Raw genomic sequence first — 26558 nt, forward strand, 5'->3', positions numbered from 1 at the left:
TCCTTCTGGATCATGATTCCTTGAAGAACAGGTAGTAGTCATGCCTAGGTGGACATTAGCACATGTCTTGTACACCAACTACATCAATACCTGGACTGCAAGACTTTGCTCACAGTGATTCATGCTTCAGTTCCCTATTTGGATTACTGTATTGCATTCTGCATGGGATTGTGAAGAGCATTGGCCCAGTTGCAGCTGGTCCAGAATTCAGTAATATGGATAGTTTCTTGTTCTTAACATAATAACACTATTTCTCCATGAACCTCAACATCCGAAATGATAAGAGGAAATAAAGAAGAAGAAAGACTCCACAAATTATTTCTGGCTCCTAATAGGGGTGTGTGTGTGTGTGTGTATACTTTTTTCTGTTAGACAAGCTGAGTGGCCTAGAAACTGGACCTTGTAGTTGAATCAGGAAACTATAGTGATGAGTCCAGCAGGCCACTTTAGGAGACAAAGGTACATGGCATTCCCAACTCTGCCATCCAATATTTTGCTGCTATTCCTGTCCATGTAATGTATTGCCAAAGTCCACTGCTTCTCCCTTGGTTCACGTGGGGCTAGCTTCGGCCTCTCCTGCACAGAGGAATAATGTTGATAGGGACAGGAACTTTGATACGGATTCTGACCATGTGTCTCTTGGATCATTCACTTATCAAAACATCACAGAAACTTGGTGATACCAGTTTCTTTTACCAGCACAACTCCAGTTTTGGAGCAGTCTTCCTTAGCCTGGCTTACCTCCAGGTATGTTGGCTTACAACACTGAATGCTCCTAGTCAGCCAATACTTATGTTAGGAGCCAGACTGGGAATGATTGAAGTTGGATTTGATTGGGCTTGAAATAAATGTTTGTGCCACTGAGACAATTGAACAGATGCCTTTAATATGCAAGTTCTAAGTAGCACCAACATAACTTGAAGCAGCGTTCAAAATTAATGATTAGTTTAACTTGTTTATTTCAACCAAATTGTGTGGCTTCGCATAACAAAATGAAGTCTAAGCTACACATGGATGGCTTCACAACTTCTCATGCAACATGCAATTGCCTAAACGTCTGAGGAGATTCTCTAGTCATTCAGGTCATGATTGTCCCAAAAGGGCTTTTTCAAGAGGCAACTGGACTTTGCTGGTTTTTCTTTGAAGACATTTAGCTTCTCATGCAAGAAAAAGCTGAAGAAGTTATTGGATGAGAAACTTCTTCAAAGAAAAACCAGAAACTCCAGTTGCCTCTTGAAAAAGCCCCTTTGGGATATGCAGTTGCCTAGTTGATGGCTCAGCTGTTGTCTCACTTTAGGTATACCTTCTTGTCAAGATGGGGGCAGACCACAAACAGTCCCCAAGTTTTTCATCTTCTGAAGACATGACCCCATTCCAAACATGACGCTCCTGTCTTTTGCACCCCAAGAGAAATTCCAGGTGGATAGACGAAAAACCCGATCCCCAATTCCTCCCGTTCAGGATTTGAACCCAAAGGAAGTTACTGACCAGCGTTAGTAGCGCTCCCCTTGCCAGGAGGCATAAAACGAGCAGCGCGCCCTGGAAACACGGGTTGGGCGGATGCCGCTGCGTTCTTGCCTTTTCTTCCCTACGGCTTCCTCGCCGGGCGGGTGGCAGAGGGGAACCGCCGGCCTGCAACCTCCAGGGGGCGCAGCGCCGGGCCGGCTGGAGTCCGCGGCGGCGCTGCTTCTGTTTGGTTCGTGCCCGCGCAGCTGCGTGGGAAAAAGGAAAAAACAGGCGAGGCGGGTCTCCCAGGGAGAGGCGGCTCTCTTGCCGCAGAGAGGCGGCCTTGCCCTGCGAGACCGGGGCCCTTCTCCCTGTGCCTGCTTTTGCGCTTTTCGCAGCCTTTCGCCTTTCCCACCAGCATCCTCGGGAAGGAGCCAGGAGGAGGTCAGTAAAAAAGAAAAGGAGGGAGGAAAACCAAACGGGGAGGGGACGCATCTGGAAGGGGGCAGAACTGAGACGCTGCAAGCCTCCCGGTCTTCGCGGAGGAAAAGGCGAGCGAGTTGCTCGGCAAAAGCCCAGCTTCAGACGATGCCCGGGCGCCTAAACGCGCGTCTGCAGTCGGTTGTTGGCGAGTCCTCGTGGTTTTCTTTAAACTATGAATGATTCCAGCCGGGCGGGTCCGCGTGGAAGAAGAGTTTAGCCTGTGGGGCTAACCGAAGCGAGGAACTGGTGTATCGCTGGTGGGAGTGGGGTGGGGTGGGGTTCTGCTTTCGACTCCGAGGCGAGTCCAACTTCTGCTTAAGAATTCCGCCTGTGGAGAAGTCGAGGGGCAGCTTGTCTTCAAGGAGGTATGTACAAAACGAGAAAAAAAAGAGTGCCGCTTCCCCTTCCTTTGCAGCTGCCGCCCGAGTGGGTTCAGCAGGGCTTAACTTGGGACTAACCCTATATAGGAAGGATCGTCTGCTTGCCACCTTTGGGGGCTTGCAAATTTCGCCCCTCGGTTGTAAGCTTGGTCAAAACTCCTGCCCTCCGGCGTTATAGATGATAAGGTCTATTACCCTCGGCTCCACCCTTGCCATGGTCAATAAACACGGGTGGCAGCTACAATTCAGCATTCCTGGAAGGCAGCTAAGAGTCGTCCTGATACCGGAACCTTTGTCCCAAGAGAGGAGTTTTTACTCAGACCAGTCCAACTATATTCTGGATGAGTTGCTTTTGGGGGGCTCCCAGCCCTGTGTCTGGCTTTGGACTTTGGCTTTCTGTGACTTAAACCCTCAGCCTACTTCACACGTTGTCTTAAGCCAGGGGTCTCCAATCTTGGCAACTTTAAGACTTGCTGATTTCAACTCTCAGAATTTGCTGGAATTCTGAGAGTTGAAGTCAGCAAGTCTTAAAGTTGCCAAGATTGGAGACCCCTGGTCTAAGCCATTGTGTGGTTTTTAGGCTTAACTTGTTTGTGTACAATCCATCCTCAATGACTTTGGAAGTCTCTCTGGAAGCAGACTGTTCTTCTCAACTATGGGGAATAGTGGGGAGAAAAACCATCCTTTTCTTGCCTTCCCCACTTGGCAACCTTTTGATGTGGGGAAAAGTCTGGGTTGACAACTATCCCACACTTCTTTGGCTGGACATTCTGGCAGCTGTAACACTAGGAAAGCTTGGAGGAAGCTAGTTAAGCTGGAGACACCAAAGAAAAACAAACAACTATTAGGAAAATTGCAATGCCTGGTTAATGCCGCTTGCATCCCGAAGCACATATATTAAAATCAGAAGGGGAGGGGCAGGTTCTTTTAAGTTTGTGCACAAATTCTTGAATTGCTTCTAAGGAAAAATCCAAGCACACACACACCTCCTTTCCACCATGTAGAGTTATGTAACTGGGTGGTACTCTTCACAGCTAGTCTGTAGGTTTGGAAAAAAGGTGCTACTGTCTTAGTGGTGATTTCCTCCCCCCATTAATCGAGTGGCACTTAAATCTGCCTGTTGCCATATAAACTTGGGTGGCTGTTGAAGTTATGAAAGAAGAACAAGAAAGCTGCAGCTGATGCTTCTCCTTCACCTTCTGCTTATAATACTACTACCAATAAATAAGAATATATCTTGAATACCTTCAAAGAACAATACTCATCTATCCCAGGGGAGGTTCAGAAGGATTCAATAGGTAGGTAAAAATGCCAAATCGAGTCTAGACATCTGACTGATTGGGTGACCAGCCATAATAACAACAACAATAATAATATACTTTACCCCTCTAATAGTAATAAAAGTGGCACAGGGAGGGTTATTATTCAAAAGGCAAAATACTGTTCCATTGTCAGTGACATGGTAGAGCACGAGACTGGACGAATGTGCTGACTTTGGTTCAGGGTGCGCTTGCTTTCTGTTAAAGGGATCGCCCCATTTTTGCTCCAGTGGCTCAGTTTTATAAAACAGACTTTTCTGCACCTCGGTTCCTGGGATTTAAATCTATCTCCTACCTAAGCCACTTCCTCAGATAGGCTCGGATTGCAGCTTTCCAAATTGCCAGTGGAGCTTTAGAGAGGGATTGATGAGGAGGACAGGAAGATATTAAAACTGGCCAACAGAAAAACAAAAATTTGAGGGTGAAAGCAATGGGAGTCAAAAATCAACTCATCTGGGAAAGGCCCTTGCTGGTTGGGAAAGTACATCATGTAAGAAACCAAAAGAAAATTATGCTTTAATCTTATTAAGTTCCATTATTTCTTTTTGATGTTTGATTTAATATACCTAATCTTCCTTCCTCCTCCCATTTTCCTCAACAACTCCTCTGTAGGGTAGGTTGGGCTGATAAGGACTCACCCAAAGTCCCCCAGCCAGATTTTATGCCTAAGGCGTGTGTAGAACCTAATTATTATACTGCATTGATGAGAAGAGGCTAAAGAATCCCAAGTAATTTCAGAAAGGAAATTATTAGTGGTGCAGAATAAAATTCTGTGGGTAGAATATAACATGACATCACAGAAAACGGGATGTAAATTAAAAAATCTTAGAAGCAACACTGCACTTTTCAAAGCACTGAACTAAGCACTTCTTAATATGCCAGTTCTCCATGTGTAGGACAGAACGTAGCATGCTCTCAAATCAAGTTCAAGATCAAGGAAAAGGATTGTATTTAAATGTGATATTTTCCCACCTTCAGAAAGAAAGTTTGTACAGATTGTACCACAGATTCTCAACTCCTTGCATTTTTGCCTTCCATCTATCACTGCGATAAAAGAACCTGGATCTGAGAAACTGGTTCTTCTGTGGGATTAGCCAGCTCCACCTGTGCAGGTAGAAGGGGCATGCTGCAGTGCAGACCAGGTCAGCCAAGGAATCTCAGCTGATAGGATCAAGAAGACCCCTTTCAGCCATGGCTCCTGGCTTTCCAAAAGGCCTTGAACTTCATGGCCATGCCAACTACCGTCTTTCCCCGAAAATAAGACAGAGTCTTATTTTCTTTTGACCCCCCGAAATAAACCCTTGGCCTTATTTTGGGGAAGGTCTTATTATTTTTGAGGCAAAGGAGGCGACGAGCATGGTCAACTCATGGCTGCTGCTGTGTTGCAATATTTTTTGGGAAGGCTTATTTTAGTGCATGTGCTCAAAAGCCCCACTGGATTTATCATCCAGGGGGGTCTTATTTTCAGGGAAACAGGGTAGTCTGCAGTCCCAATGGGGTGTGGCACATTGGAGGTGCCTGATGGCGTAGAGCAGTGGTTCCCAAACTTGGCAACTTTAAGACTTGTGGACTTCAACTCCCAGAATTCTCCAGCCTGCTCTGCTGCTCTGCTGGCTGGAGAATTCTGGGAGTTGAAGTCCACAAGACTTAAAGTTGCCAAGTTTGGGAACCACTGGCGTAGAGAACACCCCCACCTGCTCCCTCTGTGCACTTTGCTCTCCCCCCCTCTCCTTCCTGCTTAGTTTTACTTTAACTGACTTTTTCAATTTAAGATCCTTAGTTATTGTTTTAACATTTTATGCTGTTCTATTCAATGCCTGCAAGCTTCCTAGATTCCCCCTTTTCTGGGATACAAGTTTGATAGACAAATAAATTAATAAATTAAAATAAATAAAAGTTCATTTTCTTCCTGATATACACACATCTTTAAGCACCCTGTTATTATGTTATCTTTTACAGCAGTTTTCAAGAGTTGATTTGAGTTTCAATTCTTGACCTTATGGCTCGCCTGAACTGTTTCTGAGCCTTTTAGTGAGATGCATGCTCTTAATTAACAACCACTGGTCTACCTAACGAGGTTGGTGTTTTCCAGAGGAGTTTTAACAGAACGTTCGGTGTCCTTGGTCTTTGAATATTCTGTCTGGAGCTTGTAAGATTTGACCCTCAAAGCAGCTGCCATCATGGGGCTGCAGCAGGTCTGGGCCAATCTGGCTCGGACTATTTTACCTGCTTATTTCAATTCAGATCTACAGAAATAGGCTCTGAAGATCTTTTCTGGTTGGTCCTTTCCAGGGGTGGGTTCCTTCCGGCATTACTATTGGCTCTGCGCACATGCACACATGTACCTTAAAAGGTCTGCCCATGTGCACAACATTAGAAAAGGGGGGAAATTAAATTTTTTCAATGAAGATTGTTCTGCGCCTGTGCAGAACGGAAAATAAAGATGGTGCTGCTGAGGATAGAACCGGTTTGGGGAGGGGAGGTGTCCGAGTTATTACCTAACTTGGCCGAAGCGGTAGGAACCCACCTCTGGTTCTTTCCTTGTTTTGTAATGTTTCATGTTTCTCAGGAAGTGCCCAAGGTCTTTGAGAGTCGAGCTGTGTTCAAATAAAATAAATAAATAAAGGTGATTAGGATCATGGGAACGAACTGAGACTTGTCCAAACATAGCTGGGTATATTGTGTCAATCCTTTTAGCTCCCTGCAGCCTTGTTTAGAATGGGACATTATGAATCAACGCCCTTTTTTCTTTCAAACCTCTTCTGGCTAGTTTCTTTTGTTACAGCTGTTTTGTTAGGAGGTTGCTAATTGAACAAATACAGGCAGGCAGGCAAATATATTTATTTACTGTATTTTTTGAAATATAAGACACAACTCTCCCCCCCCCCCCAAAAAAAGAGGGTGTAAATCTCGGTGCGTCTTATACACTGAATACAGCACTTTTGGCCTCCTGAAACCCTGCCCCCTTCACAAAAATGGACGTGCATAGCCTTTAAGAGGTTTCCAGAGTGCTCCTGGGGGCTGGGGAGGGCAAAAACGAGCGAAAATGGGCCAATTTTTGCCCGTTTTGCCCCCCCCCCCCAGCTCCCAGGAACACACTACAAGGCTCCCAAAACCTATGCATGCCCTGTTTTTTTGCAGAAAGAACGGGTTGTTTTTTTCTCATTTTTAATCTCCCCAGCCCCCAGGACCACTTTGCAGGCCCATCAAACTCTCTACATGCCCCATTTTTCACAAAAAATGAGGCGTGCAGAGGGTTTTGGAGGCCTCTGCAGAGTGCAAAAACTTTTTTTTTAAATTTACCTCTTCAAAATCTTGGTGCGTCTTATACTCTGGTGCGTCTTATACACCGAAAAATACGGTATTTATTCTTTTATTTGTCAAACATGTAGAAAATAAATATAAGTATGAACATAAACACGAACAAAGGAAGTAAATACAAATAAATGGGGACAAAATCACAAATCTGTGGTGTTTGGGGGTTTTCATGATATTGCAGTCCCTGTTTTATACCTTTAGAGCCCTTTGTGGCTTGGATTACTTGAAGATCCATCTTCCTGTCATTTCTACCTGTCCAGTTTGATCAAGCAGGTTGGGCCTGCTGCAGGTCCCATCCGCCAAGGAATGTTGGCTGGCAGGAACTAGGAGAGGTGCCTTCTCTGCCATAGTTCTGCCCTCAGGGAACCTTCTCCCTTCAGATATCAGCATGACCAGTGGTGGGTTGCCAATTATTTTACTACTGGTTCAGGTGCAATTGTGCCTGCACTCATGCATGCGCACAACATTTCTGCACATGCGCAGAAGCGTTTGGGTGTGTGGGCGGAGCCTCCCGCCGCTGCTACTACCAGTTCGTCCAATCCAGGCCGAACCAGGAGTAACTCACCCCCTAGCCCACTCAACTTTCACAACATCATGGAGTCTTCTTTGTATGCCCAGTTTCCTGGCTGTATGACCATCCCTAGTAACAGTTTTACTTGGTGCCAAGTATGGTATATTCATTTGCTCCTGTTTTAAATGCTTTTATGTTTTACGATGTATGCCACCTGAAGTCATGTGCTGAGATGCTGGCTAAGGATCAAGAAAGATCCCAAGTAGAAAGGAACAAAAAGCAGATGATGGGAGACACCAGGCCTCGTGTATGTTTTAGTCTCCAGTCCCCTAAACAAAGATGATTAGGGGACGAGACTAAAACATATGAAGAACAGTTGCAGGAACTGGGTATGTCTAGTTTAATGAAAAGAATGACTATGGGAGACATGATAGCAGTGTTCCAATATCTCAGGGCTGCCACAAAGAAGAGGGCATCAAGCTATTCTCCAAGGCACCTGAGGGTAGAACAAAAAGCAATGGGTGGAAACTAATCAAGGAGAGAAGCAACTTAGAACTGAGGACAAATTTCCTGACAGTTAGAACAATTAATCAGTGGAACAACTTGCCTCCAGAAGTTGTGGATGCTCCAACACTGGAAGTCTTTAAGAAGATGTTGGATAGCCATTTGTCTGAAACAGTATAGGGTTTCTTGCCTAGGCAGGGGGTTGGACTAGAAGACCTCCAAGGTCCCTTCCAACTCCGGTATTGTATTGTATTGTATTGTATTGTATTGTATTGTATTGTATTGTATTGTATTGTATTGTATTGTATCAGCATCGATGGCCCAGGCATCCTTCTGGATGCATGAAGACTCAGGGCTGGGTTCTGGCAATCACTACTGCCAGTTTGCTCATGGCTGCGTCCTGCCCGCATGCTTGATGTGCACTGTGTGTGCATGTGCAGTGCAACAAAAATTGCTCTGCACATGCACAAAAGCAAAAAAACCCAAGATGGTGGCGCCTATGGTGCTGCCGGGAGAACCGGTTCAGGGGTGTGGCAGGCCTGGGTCGCTGCTGGTTCTAATGACCCAGGCCGGCAAACCATTACCGGTTTGACCAAACCAGTAGGAACTCACCACTGTGAGAACCACAGCTCTCAAAGTCAACCCTGGTTGTGTTCACAGGACATGACTGCTAATACCGTGTTTCCCTGACTATAAGACAGGGTCTTATTTTCTTTTGACTCCCGAAATAAGCACTTGGGCTTATTTTCGGGAAAGTCTTATTATTTCTGAGGTGTAGGAAGCGGTGAGCGTGGTCACCTCATGGCTGCTGCTGTGTTGCATTATTTTCGGGGAGGGCTTATTTTAGCGCATGCGCTCAAAAGCCCGATTGGGCTTATTATCCAGGGAGGTCTTTTTTTCAGAGAAATAGGGTAATGAACACCCCCCCCACACACAGTTGTCATCTTAAGCAGGTCCGGTCAGACAAGAAGGCAAAACGTGAGGCAGCACTAATAAAGTTTTAGCACGAAGGGCAATTGTGTTTGTTGAGTCCTTCTCTGCCTGGTTAAAGCGTGACCTGCATGGGTGTAACTGATGCTGATTGGCTTGGACCAGTTTTTTCCAGTGTACCAAGAAAGGAGGAAGCAAGGTGAATTTCTGAAGAATCCGAGGGAGGTATTATGCAAAATATATTCCATGTTTTTTTCTGTGTGTGTGAAGCAAAAATTGGGAGTGCTTTCTTCATTTAAAAACAAAAGGGGGGGTGGAATTCACTCCACTGCTCTGGAGGGCAAAACCAGTAGATTGACCAGACCTGGTTAGCTGGTTTTTATAACAACCAGAAGGCACCATTAACTGTGCAGAAAATATTCATCTGCACATTCACCGATTTTCAGTGGGTAGGTTTCCTTGCTGGGGGGAGGGAGGGAAACCCCAAAATGGATTTGTTAGGACTTGTTTAAACCCACCCAGAAAACCGAGTTCCTGACTCTCAAATAATCTCATTGCAACACCAGATCCAGCCAGTGGGTCCCCAGGAAACCAGATTTTTTTTTTAAAAAAAAATTAAATAAAAGAACACCCGCCCACAAGCCACTCGGTAGTGAGATGGGTTGCATATAAGCAAAACAAAATAAAATAAAGCACACACCCCTAGTCCACCATAGATCCCAATCTTGGCTGTGGATTTTAATCTGGCCTCAACCAAACCCACAGTGAATTTCCTTTGGCTGCGCTTGCTGGATTCGGAGTAGACTTTGGGGGTGTTTTTTCCCCTTTGAATGTCTTGCAAGACCATCGCTTGTTATTTCATGAAGCGATCTCAGTCAGATGAAGAATTGGCTCGAGCCCTGAATTAGCCATCTCTGGCAGGAGATGAAAAGATGCCTTTGAAACTGTAAAGGGCGGCATTTCCAGGGAGACTAAGGCTGAGTGTGATATTGTTCAAAGGGAAATCAAAGCCAGTTTTTTTTTAAATGCCTCTAATTATTTCATCTGCAAAATGATTTATTTTATATTTATCAAAAATACAACTTCTTTTGGAGATCTTTCACGTGGCTGGATTTACATTCGAAACACTTAAGATATCCTGTCCCATCTGTTGGCTATCAAATCTTCACAAAGTTTACTAGTGTGGATTGGACAAATAAAAACCCAAAAGTGTATGTCACGATTTTTCAACAACATCCACTCAGGGGTCAAGGTGCAGATATCTTATTCCCGATTATGGAGATTCCATTCTCAGCTGCCATATGAATAAACATCTCCAAACTGAATTGGTAGATCTTGAGATACCTTTTGTTTAGTAGGGAACATACAAAATAACAGATTAACAGAGTTGGAAGGGACCTTATATAGGTAATCTAGTCTACCCCCTGTTCAAGCAGGAGACCCTACACCATTTTTGACAAATGGCAGTCCAGTCTCTTCTTGAAAGTCTCAATTGATGAACAACTTCTGGAGGCAACTTGGTTGATTGTTCTCACTGTCAGAAAGTTCCTCCTTATTTCTAGTTTGAATCCCTCCTTGATCGGTTTCCATCCATTATTGCTTGTCTGGCCTTCAGGTGCTTTGGCAAATATCCTGACCCTTTCCTCTCTGTGGCAGCCCCTCAAGTATTGGAACACTGCTATCATACCTGGTTCTTCTCTTCACTAGACTAGCCATTCCCAGTTCCTGAAACCATTCATCATATGTTTTAGCCTCCAGTCCCCTAATCATCCTGGTTGCTCTCCTCTGCTCTTTTTCTAGAGTCTCGACATCTTTTTAAGAGTGTGGTGACCAAAACTGGATGCAGTACTCTTAAGTGTGATCTTACTAGGGCTTTATAGAGTGGTATTAGTACCTCACTTGATCTTGATTGTATCCCTCTGTTACTTCCTTGGACCTTTTCATGAGTGATGTATTCCTGGTATGCTCATAATCCCTTACCCCACACTCTGTTGCTGTGTAGGAGTCTATGCAGAAGGCGTTCAGGTTTAAGCACCATCACTTTTGAGATAAAATCTGAGTGTAATTTCTATTTATATAGCCCTTATTGGGTGGTGTTTGAGAACAGAAAAGAATTTTTTTTAAAAAAATGAATGAAATGCATTCAGAGATTTTTGTTAGCCATTTGTTCCCTTCCTACTTTCTAAGTACCATTCAACTGTACTGAATTCGAAAAGGAGGCTAGAGAAGAGAGGTAGGAGATGACCAGGCAGAGCCCGAGGGAGTGGTCAAACACGTCATGAGTCCCTTCACTCCCACAAGAGATCTAAGCCCAGTCCTCCTTGAATTCCTGTGACTTTTATCTATCACCAATTTCCTTGGACTGTTAGTAGTTCAGATTCTTGTAGAGAGCTTAAACTTGCAAAAAATATTGTATTACCCATTTGAACTGCCTGGATCTCTTGATTCCTCTGGCGCTTAACAAGAGAGATTCATACACCTGGGCCCATCCAGATGGATTTTGTGATTGTGTTTTCCTTCGTTTTATAAAACGAGGGGGTTTTATAGGTCCCTGGTTGTCATTTTTTGAATTATCTTGAAAAATTGTTCAGTGATGATTGGATGTTTGGTAATGACAGAGGAATAGAATCAAGATCACAGGAAGTGTTAATGCCACTTTATAATGCCTTGGTAATGCCACATTTGGAATCCTGCATCCAGTTTTGCTCACCATGATGTAAAAAAGATGTTGAGACTCTGGAAAGAGGGCAGAGAACAGCAACAAAGATAATTAGGGAGCTGGAGCTAAAACATATGAAGAACGGTTGCAGGAATTGGGTATGTCTAGCGTGATGAAAAGAAAGACTATGGGTGACATGATAGCAATATTCCAATATCTAAGAGGGAGAAAGAAAGAAGAGGGAATTGATCTGAAGGAAGAGCAAAAAAGCAATGCATGGAAACTAATTAAGGAAAGCACCAATCTAGAATTAAGGAGAAATCTCCTGGCAGTCAGAACAAATAACCAGTGGAACAGCTTGCCTCCGAAGGTTGTGGACGATCCAACACTGGAGGTTTTTAAGAAGAGATTGGACATTTGTCTGAAATGGTACAGGGTTTCATACTTGAGCAGGGGGTTGGACTAGAACAGGAGGGTCAAACTGAAGGCCTGGGGGCAGAACCGGCCCACAGGGTGCTTAGATCTGGCTCATGGCGCCACCCTGGAAACAGAGAAGGACCAGCCCACGGTGCTTCTGATAGCGAAAATGGAGCTCAGGAGCCCATTTGCTGGCTGAGCACTTGGGCCACCACAGGCGCCCTGACACGAGTGATGTCGAACTGGCCATGTCCATCTTAGCTACGCCCATCCCGCCCCCCCCCAAGGACAAACACAAATTTGATGCAGCCTCAAATCGAGTTTGACTCCCCTGTACTATAAGATCTCCAAGGTCCATTCCAAGTCTTATTCTGTTCTGTATCCTCTGTGTTAACCAATGCTGCATTCACACAGCATGTTAAACTTGGTTAGTTTTAATCATGGCTTCTTTTTAATTGGTTTGCAGTATCCAATGAACCCATCCTGTTTGCTGGGAGATTCCATGCTGTGTGTAAAGCTGAAAAACAGTTCCTTAAGTACAGGTAGCCTTACCATTGGCTTAGTAACCATTTGAAGTTATAGAGGCATTGAAAAAAAGCGACATGATCATTTTCACATTTTCCACCATTGCAGCATCTCATAATCCCATGATCAAAATTGGGGTGCTTGGCAACTGGCATGTATTTAGGTCAGTTGCCAGCTGTGGTGAGTTTCAAAATTTTTTAGAACCTCTTCTGTAGGTGTGGTTTGCTTTGTGGGAGTGGCTTGCCAGCCATGTGACCGGGTGGGAGTGGCTTGCCAGGCATGTGACCAGGTGGGAGTGGCTTGGCAGTCATGTGAGTGGGTGGGCGTGGCCAACTTGTAAAATGTGATGAAACTCACTTAACAACACTCTTGCTTAGCAACCAAAATGTTGGCTCAGAAACTCTGGCATTTGAAGCACGCAAGTCTTAAAGCTATCAAGTTACAAGACCATTGCACCCCTAACCCTTTAGAAAAAAAAAACCCAAGGGTGTTCAAACTTGACAGCTGTAAGACTTTAAGGTTTCGATAGGACTCTTAGAGACGGGAAAGGCGATTGGTGAGCCAGCCAATCAGTGAGCGGCAGGCGGGGAAAGTGTGGTGCATACGGGCGGGGGGAGGGAGCTGGAACCAGTTCTAAACGGCGCGGTAGATTTGTGGAACCTCTTCTATAGAAGAGGTTAGAACTGGCAGGAACCCACCCCTGGTTGCCAGTCATATGATCTGCTTTTGCGACCTTCTGACAAGCAAAGTCCATGGGGAAGCCCAATTCACTTAACAACGGTGTTATTCACTTAACACTGCAGTGATTTGCTTAACAACTGTGGCAAGACTGATCATAAAATGGGGCAAAATTCCATTTCACAGCTACCTTGCTTAGCAACTGAAATTTTGGGCTCTGTTGTGATCACAGCAGTGGTGGGTTCCAGATCCCATTGCAACCAGTACGGTGCAATGGGACCAGGCGTCCACCACAAACAGGCCCAGCATGAGCGGACATGTGCACAGCGCATGCATGTGCACTTACTGCCTGCAATGCTCTGCAATGCCTGTGCGACACTCCAGCAGCTCTGCACATGCGCAGAAGCCCCGAAAACATCAAATACTGTTAAGGAGCACGGACGGGTGGGCAGGCCCTCCGGAGCACCGTACTGGAATGGTACCTGGTGCTCCTGGCAGGCACTGGTATGTATGTACTGGGGCATACTGGTCGTAACCCACCACTGGGTCACAGCCAAGTTGAGAGTGTTACATGAAGACAGTCAGCGTGTCCTCCTGTCTCTCACCAAGCCTGGGACTCATTTTTAGGTCTTGGAATCCAGAAACTTGCTTCCAAAGCCTCTCTGTTCTGACTCTGCTGTTTGGGATTTTGCTAGGATGTGTTAGCTGAACAGATTCCAATCCCCACCCCCACCCTCCCCACCCCATGGGCTTTCACCCTCCTTATCATCCTTATCCAGCACTCAGAGCCTCCTTTTCAACACACTTCCTTTGTAGCCTGATAACGCCCATGTTAGCTACAAGACACCACATCCAATAGGCAAGTTACCATATTTTTCAGAGTATAAGATGCACCTTTCCCCCCAAAAAGAGGGTGAAAATCTGGGTGTGTCTTATACACTGAATAGAGCATTTTTGGCCTATGAAACCCCACCCCCTTTGCAAAAGTGGACATGCAGAGGGTTTGGGAGGCTTGCAAAGTGCTCCTGAGGGCTGAGGAGGGCAAAAATGAGCAAAAACCCCTGAGCCCCCAGGAGCACTCTACAAGCCTCCCAAAGCTCTACATGCCCCCCTTTTTTTTGCAAATAAAACGAGGCGTGCAGAGGGTTTGGGAGGCCTGCCGAGTGCAAAACCTTTCTTTAAAAATTTACTTGTTCAAAGTTATGGTGCGTCTTATATTCCAGTGCGTCCTATAGTCCGAAAAATATGGTAGTAGGAGCCTTATTGGATATCAGAAAGTCTTGGCCTAATTGTCAGTGCATTTGTGGCCACCTGTTTGCCATTAAGCTGCAACTCACATATATGTTCTTAAAAATATTAAAAACAAAACCACAAAACCCAGATTTCCAGTGGTGGAATTCAAAATTTTTTACTACCGGTTCTGTGGGTGTGACTTGGTGGGCATGGCAGGGGAAGGATACTGCAAAATACCCATTTCCTCCCCACCCCACCAATCTGCTTTCCAACTCTGTTCTCCTGTTCAGGGCAACATAAGAAGCCCCAGCTGATTAGCTGGGACTCCGGAGGCAGCAAAAAGATGGGGGTGGAGCCAATCAGGGATGGTATTTGCCAGTTCTCCAAACTACTCAAAATTTCCACTACCGGTTCTCCAGAACTGCTCAGAACCGGCTGAATTTCACCTCTGCAGCTTTCCTAATCCTTTTGACCAACTCAGTTATTTCTCTAGCCCACTTTACCTTGTTCTTAGCTCATTTTCCTGATTTCTACAGTGTTGCTCTTATTAGTTTACTTAGGGAAGAAAAGCAGATTCAGACAAAGGCAAGAAAGGAATGAAAAAAAGATATAGATGGTATCCTTCTATCCTTCCGCTAGTAGACCAGAGCAGAAAATCAACACACACACACAAACGCACACACCCCACTCCAGGAAGGCAAAAACTACTTTTATTGAGGTTGGCCATAATAACAGAATTATGCAAATCTGATTATGCTTGGAGCTTTTACTTCAGTGAATTAGGGGATGCTCTTCCTGAGCTTCTTCAAGATGTTATTTCCTTGTGGACTTAAAATATGCTTCAGAGCTTTATGCCAAGAAACTGTGCCTGCATATATCTCCCATCTTCTAGGTCACATTCCGCCCTCTGTACACCTTGCCATCTAAGCTTGGTCCCTGTGTGCACAACAATGGGCATTAAAAAGCGACAAGGTTACAATTTGCATCTTGACTTCTTTTGCTTGCCTCTTACAGATATGCTTGCACAGAACTCAAGCGGAAAATTAATACTTTTCTACACACCTAATAAAACAAATAACAAGCCGTATCCCACGGGAATAAATCAAGATGTCCTTTGAAAATCCTAGGGCCTTTTATGGCAGTTACTCTGCACCAAATATGGCAAACTCCCTAGATATTTCTGCAGACCAAAAGAAAGCGTTCTTCTCTTTCTGGCCATCCAAAGAGGTTAGTTAGCAAGAGAATTACTAATAAAGGCAGCCCCACAATCTGAGGCAGTCTCTTAACCATCCTCTCCACAACTATGGAAGGTTGAAGGTTACATGAGAAATGAAGCCTATGTTCTTAGAATAGATGAGCATTATTATTATTATTCATTTATTTACAGAAATAAAACAGATAAAATCAAGGGCATCTGCAAGAAGGGAATGAAAAAAGATGGAGATGGTGACATTGGATTATTCTTACCAACCTATTCTGACCTAGGCTTCCCCAAAAAGCACAAGGCAGAGGCCTGGTCCCAACAAAACCCCTTTTATTAAACAAATGTGAATTCATCTCATTCACATTCAGCAAAGGCCTAAACAGTCTTTCAAATATTTATGACTACAGACCTTATCTATTTTGGAAAGCTGCCATGTAAATATTTTCCAAATGAGATGGGATGCAAGGAAAGACTGGGCAGAGTCACGGACAGATTTTCAGACTCCTGAAACGAATCTAACGACCGAACGAATGATTTTTTTCCTGCAAAAGCCCACTCCCGTTTCGCTCCTCTTTTATGTCCTATGGGAGGGGCCAATCACCTTCCACCAGTGACTTTACTCCCAAGTCGGCCCTGATTTCTGAGTTGTTTTTTTCTTCTGGTAGCTCTGCGTATGTGCACACTGGGAACAGGCTCCCACTGTTCCTCTGCCTCACTACTGTCTAGCTCCGTAGGCACCTGATCGCTGCCAGACATCCTCGGCCCTGTCTCTGCCTCCAATGTAGAGCCCTCGTCCGAGCCTTCCCCAGCCTCTAGGATTGGTCCATGTTCCTCCCCAACCTCTTCACTGTCCGACTCTGCTGCCAGATCCGCTGGCCGCTGGCGGGCCACAACACCACCTCCCATTGTGTGGAAGCTGTGGTTACAGTTGTGAAGAACTTTACTCCTGTATCTCTGCTCTCAAGTTGACCTCTTGAGGCCCCCAGTGAGGTCAAGCATAACCGTGTGAACACAAGTTAAAAGCACAAGACTGCTTTTAACCTTCCTTACCAGATCTTCATATGATCAGCCTTTCCTCCCCCAAGTGCTTCCAGATGTGTCTTGACTGCCAAGTCCATCACCTGTACTTAGCGTGGTGGGAGTTGGGTGTCCAACACATATGGAGAACATCTGACTGGGGAGAGAAGCGATGCAGAGAAGGTGATTGTTATTTGTCTGGTGTCTGATTTTTGGAGTCAATCTCGAGTCGGTTTTTGGCATCTGACAGAGATAGTGAAATGTAATCCTTCCCATCCAGAAAGTGCGGCCTGACTGAAGAAGACATTTGAGGAAGTAACCAATCTGCTTCTTGTGTTGCACAAGAGGACAAAGCTGCCAGAAGAAATATGATGCCTGACAATCATTTTCAAACTGGGGGATTTTTTTATTTTTAATCTACCGGAGGTTTTGACAGGCTTCTAGAACAGCAGTTAAAAGCAAAGAGCCCTGGAACTAATTCTTCTACCCAGCCACGCTGCTCCTGAGTGGCGCGCCGGGCGCATCGCATTCTCTGCCTGTCAAACGGCCCATAGCAACACTCTCGTGATGCCAAAAAGCTTATTTGGTCTCACGGCTGCCTGGCGAAAGACTCATTGTCACATGCCTTGTAGCTGATGTCTCCCTTAGACCACTAGCCCTGCACATTTCTCTTCTGGCTAGGAGAGAAAAACAAGCCTAGAGGAGGGGGGGGGGAACAGCTGTTAGGTAGTGCAGATGTGCTGCAGCAGGCAGTCTTTTAAGAAGGATGATCTCTTCCCCCTTTCTCTTTCTCTCTCTCCTGTGGACACACACAAACGCAGTGTCAGGGTTCCAAATAGCATCCTCTATGAAACAATAGCTCGAGGCAAGAAGTTTCTCAAAACACCATTTTATTAGAAGAGCCATGTTGGCACATCTGGGAAAACCCAAATCTGAAAGCTTCCAGGTTTTCCCACCCACTTTAAAGTTCAAGACCCTGGCCCAACAATACCCACAAGTCCATCAAATGGTCCAATCAGTCTCTGCCGTCGATGAAGATTCCTCCCATCCACATTCATCCAGGTGCAGGGATAAGGCAATCTTGACTTTCTGAGAAGGAATGTTGTTATGGCTACAGATCTCCCAAGCTCCATACCATCCCCTCTCCCAGTTTCCCGTAATAACAGGCTTGAGGCCCTATCCTCCGATGGCTTCCAAGCCTGACACACAGCCCCTGAGCTGAGCTCCTGTCATTTCTCCTGTAATTTTCCCCATCTCCATAAAGTTAGGAGCCATTTGGTGTGTTTTTTTCCCCCCAGGTCTGATTCTGATTTCCTTTGTGTACCTTTTTAGGCCACCCACATATTATCTCCATTCCTTTAAATTGCTGTACAGCATATTTCATTGAGGGCTGCATCAGGGTTGTGTTTGACTTCAGGAGGGCCAGGGGAAGGAGCTCGGCAAAGGGGTGTGGCCAGCTCGATGTCACTTGTGTCGGAGGCGCCTGTGGTGGCCTGAGCGCTCTGCCCGCGAAAACAGGCTCCCGGGCTGTTCTTTTGCCTGTGACGGCCTCCTGCAACCCTCTGCCAGTGAAAAAGGAGCTCGGGAGAGCCGTGAGCTGGTCCTTTGCTGTTTCCAGGGCAAGGGCCAGATCTAAGCACCCCGTGGGCCGAATTCGGCCCATGGGCCTTGAGTTTAACACTCTTGCTGTACAGTATCCTAAGCAGAATTTTATCATGTGTAATCCAGGAAGGTTGTAAGTAATTTTGTACAGATATTCCTCAACTTAACAGTTCACTTAGTGAGCGTTCAAAGTTACAACGGCACTGAAAAAAAGGGGGATTTATAAATGTTTTTCACAGTTATGACCATTGTAGCATCTCCATGATTAAAATTCAGATGCTTGGTAAACTGGTGCACGCTTACGAATGTTGCTGTATCCCAAGGTCACGGGGTTGCCTTTAGCAACTTTTTGACGGGCAAAGTCAATGGGAAAGCCAAATTCCCTTAACAACTGGGTTACTAACTTACCTACCGCAGTGATTCACTTAACAACCATGGGAAGAAAGGTTGTAAACTGGGGCAAAACTCACTCAATAAATGTTTCACTCAACAACATATATTTTGAGCTCAATTGTGCTTCGTAAGTCGAAGACTACCTGTATTGGGTGCACATCAGGGGTGAAACTCAACAGGCTCTGACAGATTCTGGAGAACCGGAAATTTTGAGTAGTTCAGACAATGGGCAAATACCACCTCTGACTGGCCCCAGGAGTGGGGAGGGAATGGGGATTTTGCAGTAACCTTCCCCTGCTACGCCCACCAAGCCACACCCACAGAACAGGTAGTAAAAAAAATTGAATTTCACCACTTGTGCACATCCCCACCTCATTTACTCATCCCTTGCTTATATATCTGGGTTAGACCCAAACTTTTGAGTGGTTCCATGGAAAGAGAGGTTTTTCCGTGGATCGGAGGGGGCATGAGGTTTGTGTGCTACTAACATCCTGTGGATGGGGCTTCACTTCTTTGCATGGCCCAGTTTCTGCCACAGATGAGTATTTGTCCACAAATTGGGAGTTGGGAACCCCTGGATTATGGTATATCGATCTGGAGTTATGCAATTTGGCAGTTTAGAAACTTTAGAATTAGAATTAATTCTTCTTGGACTATTTAGAAAGTTCAAAACATTCTTAAAGATCCATCTCATCCTGGGCACCCTTTTTTTTGAACTATTACCATCTGGCAGACGGTACAGGATAATAAAAACAAGGACAAAGAGGCTGAAAAACAGCTTCTATCCCAGGGCAGTAACCATATTGAATTCTACTGTATAGTGCAAGATTAATGCAATATCAGGGGTTTTCAATTAATTGTATAGAATGTGAAGGATGTGTGTTTGTGTTTTTATTTTTATAGTTACAATGTACACTGAAGATGGCATTTAATTTCGTTGTAGGGGGTGCAATGACAATAAAGTAAACTAATTAACTAACTAACTAACTAACCAACTAACTAGAAAACTGATGAGATAGGAGTATTGCTAGATTTGTCAAATCTTAATCAAGGTAAGAATGGTTTGCGATCAATTAGCTTATATCCACTGAAGTGTTCTGCCTGGCCCACTGCTCCACTAAGCCTCCAATTTCTGACTTTTCAAGTCTTGCTTTCAAAGGCTCCAGGTTGTTTGGGGTAAAACCGTAAAGCCATACACCCATTTAGCATTGTTCCATTTTACTTCCTTGTTCTTTTCTGCACTCCTGTTTTGCTTGTATCCAAGCGGTATAGTAGTGGGTGTGTTTACTTATAAAGCAAGTCCAGCAGCGAAGCTTAATTTCCAGATGAAGAGGCACCAGGTGGTCGCAGTCTTAAGTTCCTGTCAAATTGTGTTTGTGTGTTGCCGGGGGGGGGAGGGGAGTGTTGGTGCACACATCTGCTTCCTCCCAGTGGCCTGCTAGCCCACGACTTCCGTTGTCCTAGAATGCTGATCAAGATCCATCCCGCTGGCTTTGCTGTATTCTCCCTCTGAATGTCTTTTTTTTTCTCCTCCCTCCCACTTCAAGGTCACCCACTTTCCGGTCATGGCAACGATTGTCTCCGAAAAACTCAGCCGCCTCTTCATCAACCTCCAGCACTTGTGCAAAATCCCTCAACTCCTCTCCAAGTCCTTGCCCGCTCCCTCCTGCACGGTGGCAGCCTCGGAGGTGCCCCAGCTTTTCCGGAAGCCCTACATCCACGCCGGCTACCGGCCCCTCCACCGGAATTGGGCCTTCTACTTCCTGTCCCTCTTCCAGCAGCACAACGAAGCGCTCAACGTCTGGACGCATCTGCTGGCGGCTTTCATGTTGCTGGGGCGCTTCTGGCAACTCTCCCAGATCGTGGATTTTGTGGGCGACCCGCACGCCCAGCCCTTCTGCATCGTGGCTGTGTCTTCCATCATCTACTCCACCTGCAGCACCTTGGCTCATCTCTTGCAAGCCAAATCTGAGTTCTGCCACTACACCTTCTTCTTCTTGGACTATGTAGGGGTGGCCACCTACCAGTACGGTAGCGCTTTGGTGCATTATTACTACGCCATTGAGCCAGAGTGGCACGCCTGGATCTCCAGTTTCTACATTCCGGGTGCGGTGGGGTTGGCTTGGCTGTCCTGTGTTGGCTCCTGCTATGCCAAATACCGATGCCCACATCTGTCCCGTCTGCAGGGCCGGCTCTGCCAGGAAATGCCCTCTGCGGTAGCCTATGCTTTAGACATCAGCCCTGTGCTCCATCGTATCTACACCTCGACCATCTCCGGACAAAGCGACTTGGCTGCTACCTACCATAAGTGCCACGTTTTGTGCTTCCTGGTTGCAGCCTTTTTTTTCGCCTACCCCTACCCCGAGAAGTGGTTTCCCGGGAAGTGTCACTTTGTGGGACAAGGCCACCAGCTCTTCCACATGTTCCTCATTTTTTGTACCTTCATCCAGTTAGAGGCAGTGCTTCTCGATTACCGGACTAGGCGGCACATTTATGCTGACCTGCATGGCGACCTCGCTCCCTTTTTTTCCATCATGTGCCTTGTGCTGATGGCTTCCTGTGGCCTCACAGCCCTCTACATGACGGTCAAAGTCAAACACAAAATCCGGCTGAAGCGGGACTGAGTTCAGGGGACGCCGGCTGCTGGAGATTTACCGCCAGCTGCTTCTTTCGGTGCACTTGCTCTGGGAATGTCTGTCCTGCTGTCGTTTAGGAAACTGATTAGGATAGGTAGCTATTGCTGGGGTCTCCCCCTCCTCTTGCACTGGAGTTCTTGCTTGCGGGTTGCTCTGTCCAGGCAACTGAGATGAGAAGTGGGAGGTTGCATCAGAAAGGAAGTGTCCAAACTCTTTGGTGGAAAGGAATTCGTCTTTTGTTTCCTGCTGTCTCCGATTGAAGGGAGAAGACATCGTTGCTATGCCTCTCAGAAGCTACATCCATCTTTCTTCCACCCTTCTGAATCCGAGCTGGCAGCCTTCAGGCTCTTAGGAATCCACTTGATTATTATCAATTTCCCAGATCCACCAATGGGACCCTGGGCCAGAGGGATCGGTTTAAGATCCTGAGGCCGGGAACTGGTTCTAAATTCCAGAACTAGATGGAGCACCCCCAACGCATTCATCTTGGGGTTCTCCAAACTTCCTTCATTTCAGCAGTGCTTGAGAGGGAATGGGTGGGAATGGTTCCTTTCACTGCTGCCATTTAAACACAGGTGTCCGCCTTATCGGACAAGAACTGCACAGAGAAATACCTGGAGAGCTATCCTTTTGATCTCTTCCTTTTTTAAGTAGTAGAAGAGCTTCCAGAAGGGAGATTAGAGATGGCACTTAACCAGCACTTCCCTTGGAGGAGAGGACTTCCTAGCCTCCATGTTTTGAATAAAAATAGCTCTTGCTCTGGGTTTCACTGATTTGGGTTTCACTGATTTGGGTTTCACTGATTTGATTATGTGCCCTACTTCGAGGCACTCGTGTAGCACTAGTGCCTTCACGGATTGCCTTCTGCTATATCCAGACGAAAGCATCCTTCCTTGCTTTGGGAAACCATCTGGGACTTCTTCTGCTTGTCTACCGTGAGCCAGGCCCTGGGAAACCTGCTAGGTGGATCATGTGCCTTCAGAAGAGCATCTGTCTATCCAAAACTTTGTACGTGGGAATGATATTACTTGTGATTTCTTTTTTTAATGCAGTGGTAAGCATGTTTAGAGAGGAGAACCTGGGCCAACGCTGGACCTCTGTGGGTCAAAGTGAGATCTGAGAAGGGGGGAAGAGATGGCTAGCGTTTTCAGAAGGAAGTCCATGCAACTGTGATGGGTTGATCTAGCAGACCTTAAAGCAGTGTACTGAAAACCCTTCTCCCCAATTATCTATGGGTTCCTTCTATCAAATTTAATTATCTGCTCATCTACAAGCCTCAAGATCTATTTCTCTAGGGTTTTTTTTTACACAGAGATGAGGCTTATTGTCACCTATAAGCTGCCCTTTCTAAATGGCAATGCCAACAATTGAGACCGGCCCTTCTCCCATGGCAAACATTTATGATCCCACCAAGCTGTAGTCCCTGCATTTGAAGATCTTTGAGATCCAACTCTATGATTCCCAATCTTTGAGATTCAACTCTTATGATTCCCAATCTTCGAGATCCAACTCTATGATTCCCAATCTTTGAGATCCAACTCTATGATTCCCAACCAAAATGCACTCTGTGAAGGCATCATTCTAGGCCTTTCTTCTATGAACATATCTTCAACCCTCTTCTAAAACCCAGTCTGTGTTTGTGGCTGTTATGGATCATATGCCAAAGAACACAGGGTCTTTCTGAAGATACGTTCTTCCTCATCTTTTGGACTATTCCAAATTCCAATACGTGCTTATTGGCAAGTAAGTAAATAAGCTTAACACGAGTGTCGCTATGTTCACAGCTTAAGAGGAAGGAGGTTGCATCTTCCACTTACCAAACACACGTTCTGATTTCTCCCAGGAGCGTCGAAATTAAAATCCCTAAACAGACCCTAGTCAGTTGAGAAATAACTTGGGGACTCTTCATAATGGGCTGGCTCTGGATGGGATGTTTATTTCAGCTGCAGTCCTGCATCTATGATAGGGGCTCAGCCGGGCTAAATTCCCTGGAGCCTACTTCTGTGTAAACAAGCATGGAAGCGCATGACCAGCTTTCCCTGAATGCAGTGGGATTTAGCTTTGTCCCAACTCACTTTTATCCTGTTTTTTTGGTTGTTCGAGGTCCAAACACTGATTAGGTTACATTAGCATTCTCCAAACTCGTGGGAATGATTGTCGCCGAAGCCCAACACCTGTGGGAATGCTAGCCGAGCGACATGCGCAGGCTGGGACACAGTGCGGACAATTTTTGCAACATCCGGACTCATCCTGGGTTTTCTAAGCAGAGCACTTTGATGTGGTTTGACCCAGTGGTGAAATTCATTTTTTTTTTACTAGCGGTTCTGTGGGCGTGGCTTAGTGGACCTGGTTTGGCTTGTTGGGTGTGGCAGTGGAAGGATAATGCAAAATCTCCATTCCCACCCCACTTTGGGGCCAGCCAGAGGTGGCATTTTCTGGTTGCTCAAAATTTTTGCTACCAGTTCTCCGAACTACTCCAAATTTCTGCTACCTGTTCTCCAAAACCTATCAGAACCTGCTGGATTTCACCCCTGGTTTTATCATTGCAAAAGGCTAGTATGATTTGATATTTAGACCACAAGTGGCCACACCTTTGTTTCCTGCTTTCACAATCTGCTCTGTGTCCAAAATTGAGAGTGCAGATTGTCAGAATTAGGGGTGGGAGGGTTATCTCCCCCATCCCATAAACTATGACCAAAAGTAAGTTTAAGATAAGGTAAAAAACCCAATTTTATGAATTTTAAAAGGAAGAATCAAATATCTGGGTCATACCTGTCTGTCAAATACCTGTTTCACCTATGAGGTTCCATCCCCTCCTCCATATTTTAGCTTTATCTGTCTTCCAAAAAATGAGCCAGCTCTGTTGGAGATACATCAAGCCAGTTGAAGTTTAGCTTGGCACGTTGGACATCAACAATAAGGGGCTTTGTGCTGCCTTCTCTACCCTGAATCCAAAGATCTGGTGACCCCCTCATGAAAAAGCATGAGTTTCAATCTCCTTTCAGGTTTTGGGGAAAAATCAATTAGAAAAGTGGAAGGAGGGAGAAACTTTTGCGGTCAATTTAGTTTTTCCCAGGCTAGAAATCACCTCTTGTCCAACCTCCCCCCCCCTCTCAGAATTACAAAGCTTCCTAGCTCCCAACGCTTTGGATGGGATGATATTTACGGATGGGTTTCATTTGGGCTGAAATCTTTCTATCGATTGTCCTGGATGCTGAAAGATGATTTTCAGTCACACTGCAGATTTTATTTTTTTTTTGTAGAAAGGAAATTTGGATTATATGTGTCTGTTGATTTTGGTTTTCTTGTGTCTCCTACATTTTGTACATGTTAGTGGCCTTTGATGCCTCCACTTATTTCTATTAAAAAAGCATTTTATAAGCCAGATATTCTAACCCTTCTGCTTCATTTATCCCTTACAACCCCACACCACCTTCATCAGTGGGTAGAGGAGGGGATTCTGGAGCCAAATGTTGCACTGAGGGAGGCTCCTATGCATACTTGCAAGTCCATATCCCAGGAGGAGAGGAGAGGGGAAGGAAGAGGGAAAATGAGAGAGAGGGAGAGAGAGAGAGAGGAGGAGGAAAAGGAAAGGAGGAAGGGAAAGTGAAAAAGAGAGGGGGGAGAGAGGAGGAGGAAAGGAGAAAGGGAAAGGGAAAACGAGAGAGAGACAGAGAGACAGAGAGAGAGAGAAAGGAGGAGAAAAGGAAAAAGAGAAAGGAAAATGGAGAGAGAAGGAAGAGGAGGAAAGGAAAGGAGAAAGGGAAAGGAAATGAAAGATCTAAGCACTGGTATTTGTCCTCATCTATAGAGGATGCATGGGATGAGGTGGCTCAGTGGCTAAGACGCTGAGCTTGTCAATCAGAAAGGTTGGCGGTTCGAATCCCTAGCTCCGCGTCTCAGAGTGAGCTCCTGTTTCTTGTCCCAGCTTCTGCCAACCTAACAGCTCGAAAGCATGTAAAAATGCAAGTAGAAAAATAGGGACCATCTTTGGTGGGAAGATAACAGCGTTCCATGCACCTTCTGAATTTAATCATAGCAGCCACATGACCACGGATACGTCTTCGCACAGCACTGGCTCTTCGGCTTTGAAACGGAGATGAGCACCGCCCCCTAGAGTCGGGAACGACTAGCACATATGTGTGAGGTGAACCTTTAGGATGAGAACAGAGAACATCTGAAGAATCTACTCGGGGCTTAAGGAGTACGTACGGGGGTTGCATTTCAGCATCTTCCTCCCAAGTTATTTTGCTCCAACTTTCAGCTGAATTAAGAATGTGAGGGGAGAAAACGAGAGGGTGGTAGTAGCAAAGAAGGCGTTGCAGCACCTCATGAACAAGAGCCGTCTATCTGAGCAGCTAGCTAGGCCCTGCAGTTCCAATCACAACCCTTTTCAAGTTGTGGTCTTCGAACTCTCACTAGGCTAAACCTGACTCACAATGAACTAGATTGGGAGAATGCGTGTTGTAGTAAAGCAACATTTAAAGAACCAAGGCTTGTTTTTAAAAAAACAACGTAAGAAAAATGCAACACACAAGTTCTTTGATATTTGCCAAAAGAAATTGGGACACATTTGTTAACTCTACACAATTCTGGGGATTGTGTATGAAAACAGGCAAAATATAGGCAACATAACAGTGCTCAGGGGGGAAAAAAACTTTCTGTTCTGGAGATAAAAGTGTTTCCTTGTCTGATTTCAAAAAATGACACTGTGGCTGATTCAGGGGCTTCTCCGAAATTGTTGCTGCAATGTGACCACAATGCTGAGTGTCTTTTGTAGCTCCCTCTAAATGTCGACACACACAACGTTGCATGACATGTGTGTTTACATAAACAAAAAACACCGCCTAGTCTTTCTTAAGAGGCTAGATTAAGATCTTAAAAGACACTGATTTCTCCCGTCTGACCCTCCTCTACATTCTTTCGGTTTTCCAGGATGCCAAATGTGGAAAGAGAAAAACAAAACAAGACTCAACTCATTCAATACGCAAAAGCAAACAGCCAAATGCACTACAAGGAGACCGACAATGTAGCATTTCCGTTGTTTTTTAAAAATAATAATAATAATAATCAAGGAAGTAACAAAACATTAAAGTTCCCAGAAAGGGCCAGGGACGATTTCTCCTACTCTGCAGTTTAACTCGTCCTTTGAACAAGGACGAGTTTGGAACTAGGAAATCTTATTCATGCAAAAATATGTCTACTGCTCACAGAGAAAGAAGCTGTCTCCTTTAGTGGTCGGTCCTTTGTATTTAGTTTCATCCAAGTGGGAAGTTAGGACTTGCCCTGAACAAGAAAAGAAT

At 45.3% G+C, this 26558-nt stretch overlaps 1 protein-coding gene across 3 annotated transcripts; it reads left to right on the forward strand.

The window, feature by feature from the left end:
• The first annotated feature begins 1780 nt into the window (after positions 1 to 1780).
• Positions 1781 to 24642, forward strand: PAQR7 (progestin and adipoQ receptor family member 7). Of its 3 annotated transcripts, none has more exons than XM_014054538.2 (2): positions 1781 to 1890; positions 20167 to 24642. In XM_014054538.2, the coding sequence occupies exon 2, from the start codon at positions 20185 to 20187 to the stop codon at positions 21241 to 21243; it is 1059 nt and encodes a 352-aa protein (XP_013910013.2). In that variant the 5' UTR covers positions 1781 to 1890; positions 20167 to 20184; the 3' UTR covers positions 21244 to 24642. The 3 variants fall into 3 exon arrangements, with proteins under 3 accessions (XP_013910013.2, XP_013910015.2, XP_013910014.2); XM_014054540.2 differs by lacking the exon at positions 1781 to 1890 and adding an exon at positions 1975 to 2294; XM_014054539.2 differs by lacking the exon at positions 1781 to 1890 and adding an exon at positions 3153 to 3607.
• The last annotated feature ends 1916 nt before the right edge of the window (positions 24643 to 26558 follow it).

Source organism: Thamnophis sirtalis, unplaced genomic scaffold, assembly GCF_051295495.1.
Source record: "Thamnophis sirtalis isolate CommonGarterSnake01/CBP01778 unplaced genomic scaffold, rThaSir2_p1.2 scaffold_13, whole genome shotgun sequence".
Lineage (NCBI taxonomy): Eukaryota > Metazoa > Chordata > Lepidosauria > Squamata > Natricidae > Thamnophis > Thamnophis sirtalis.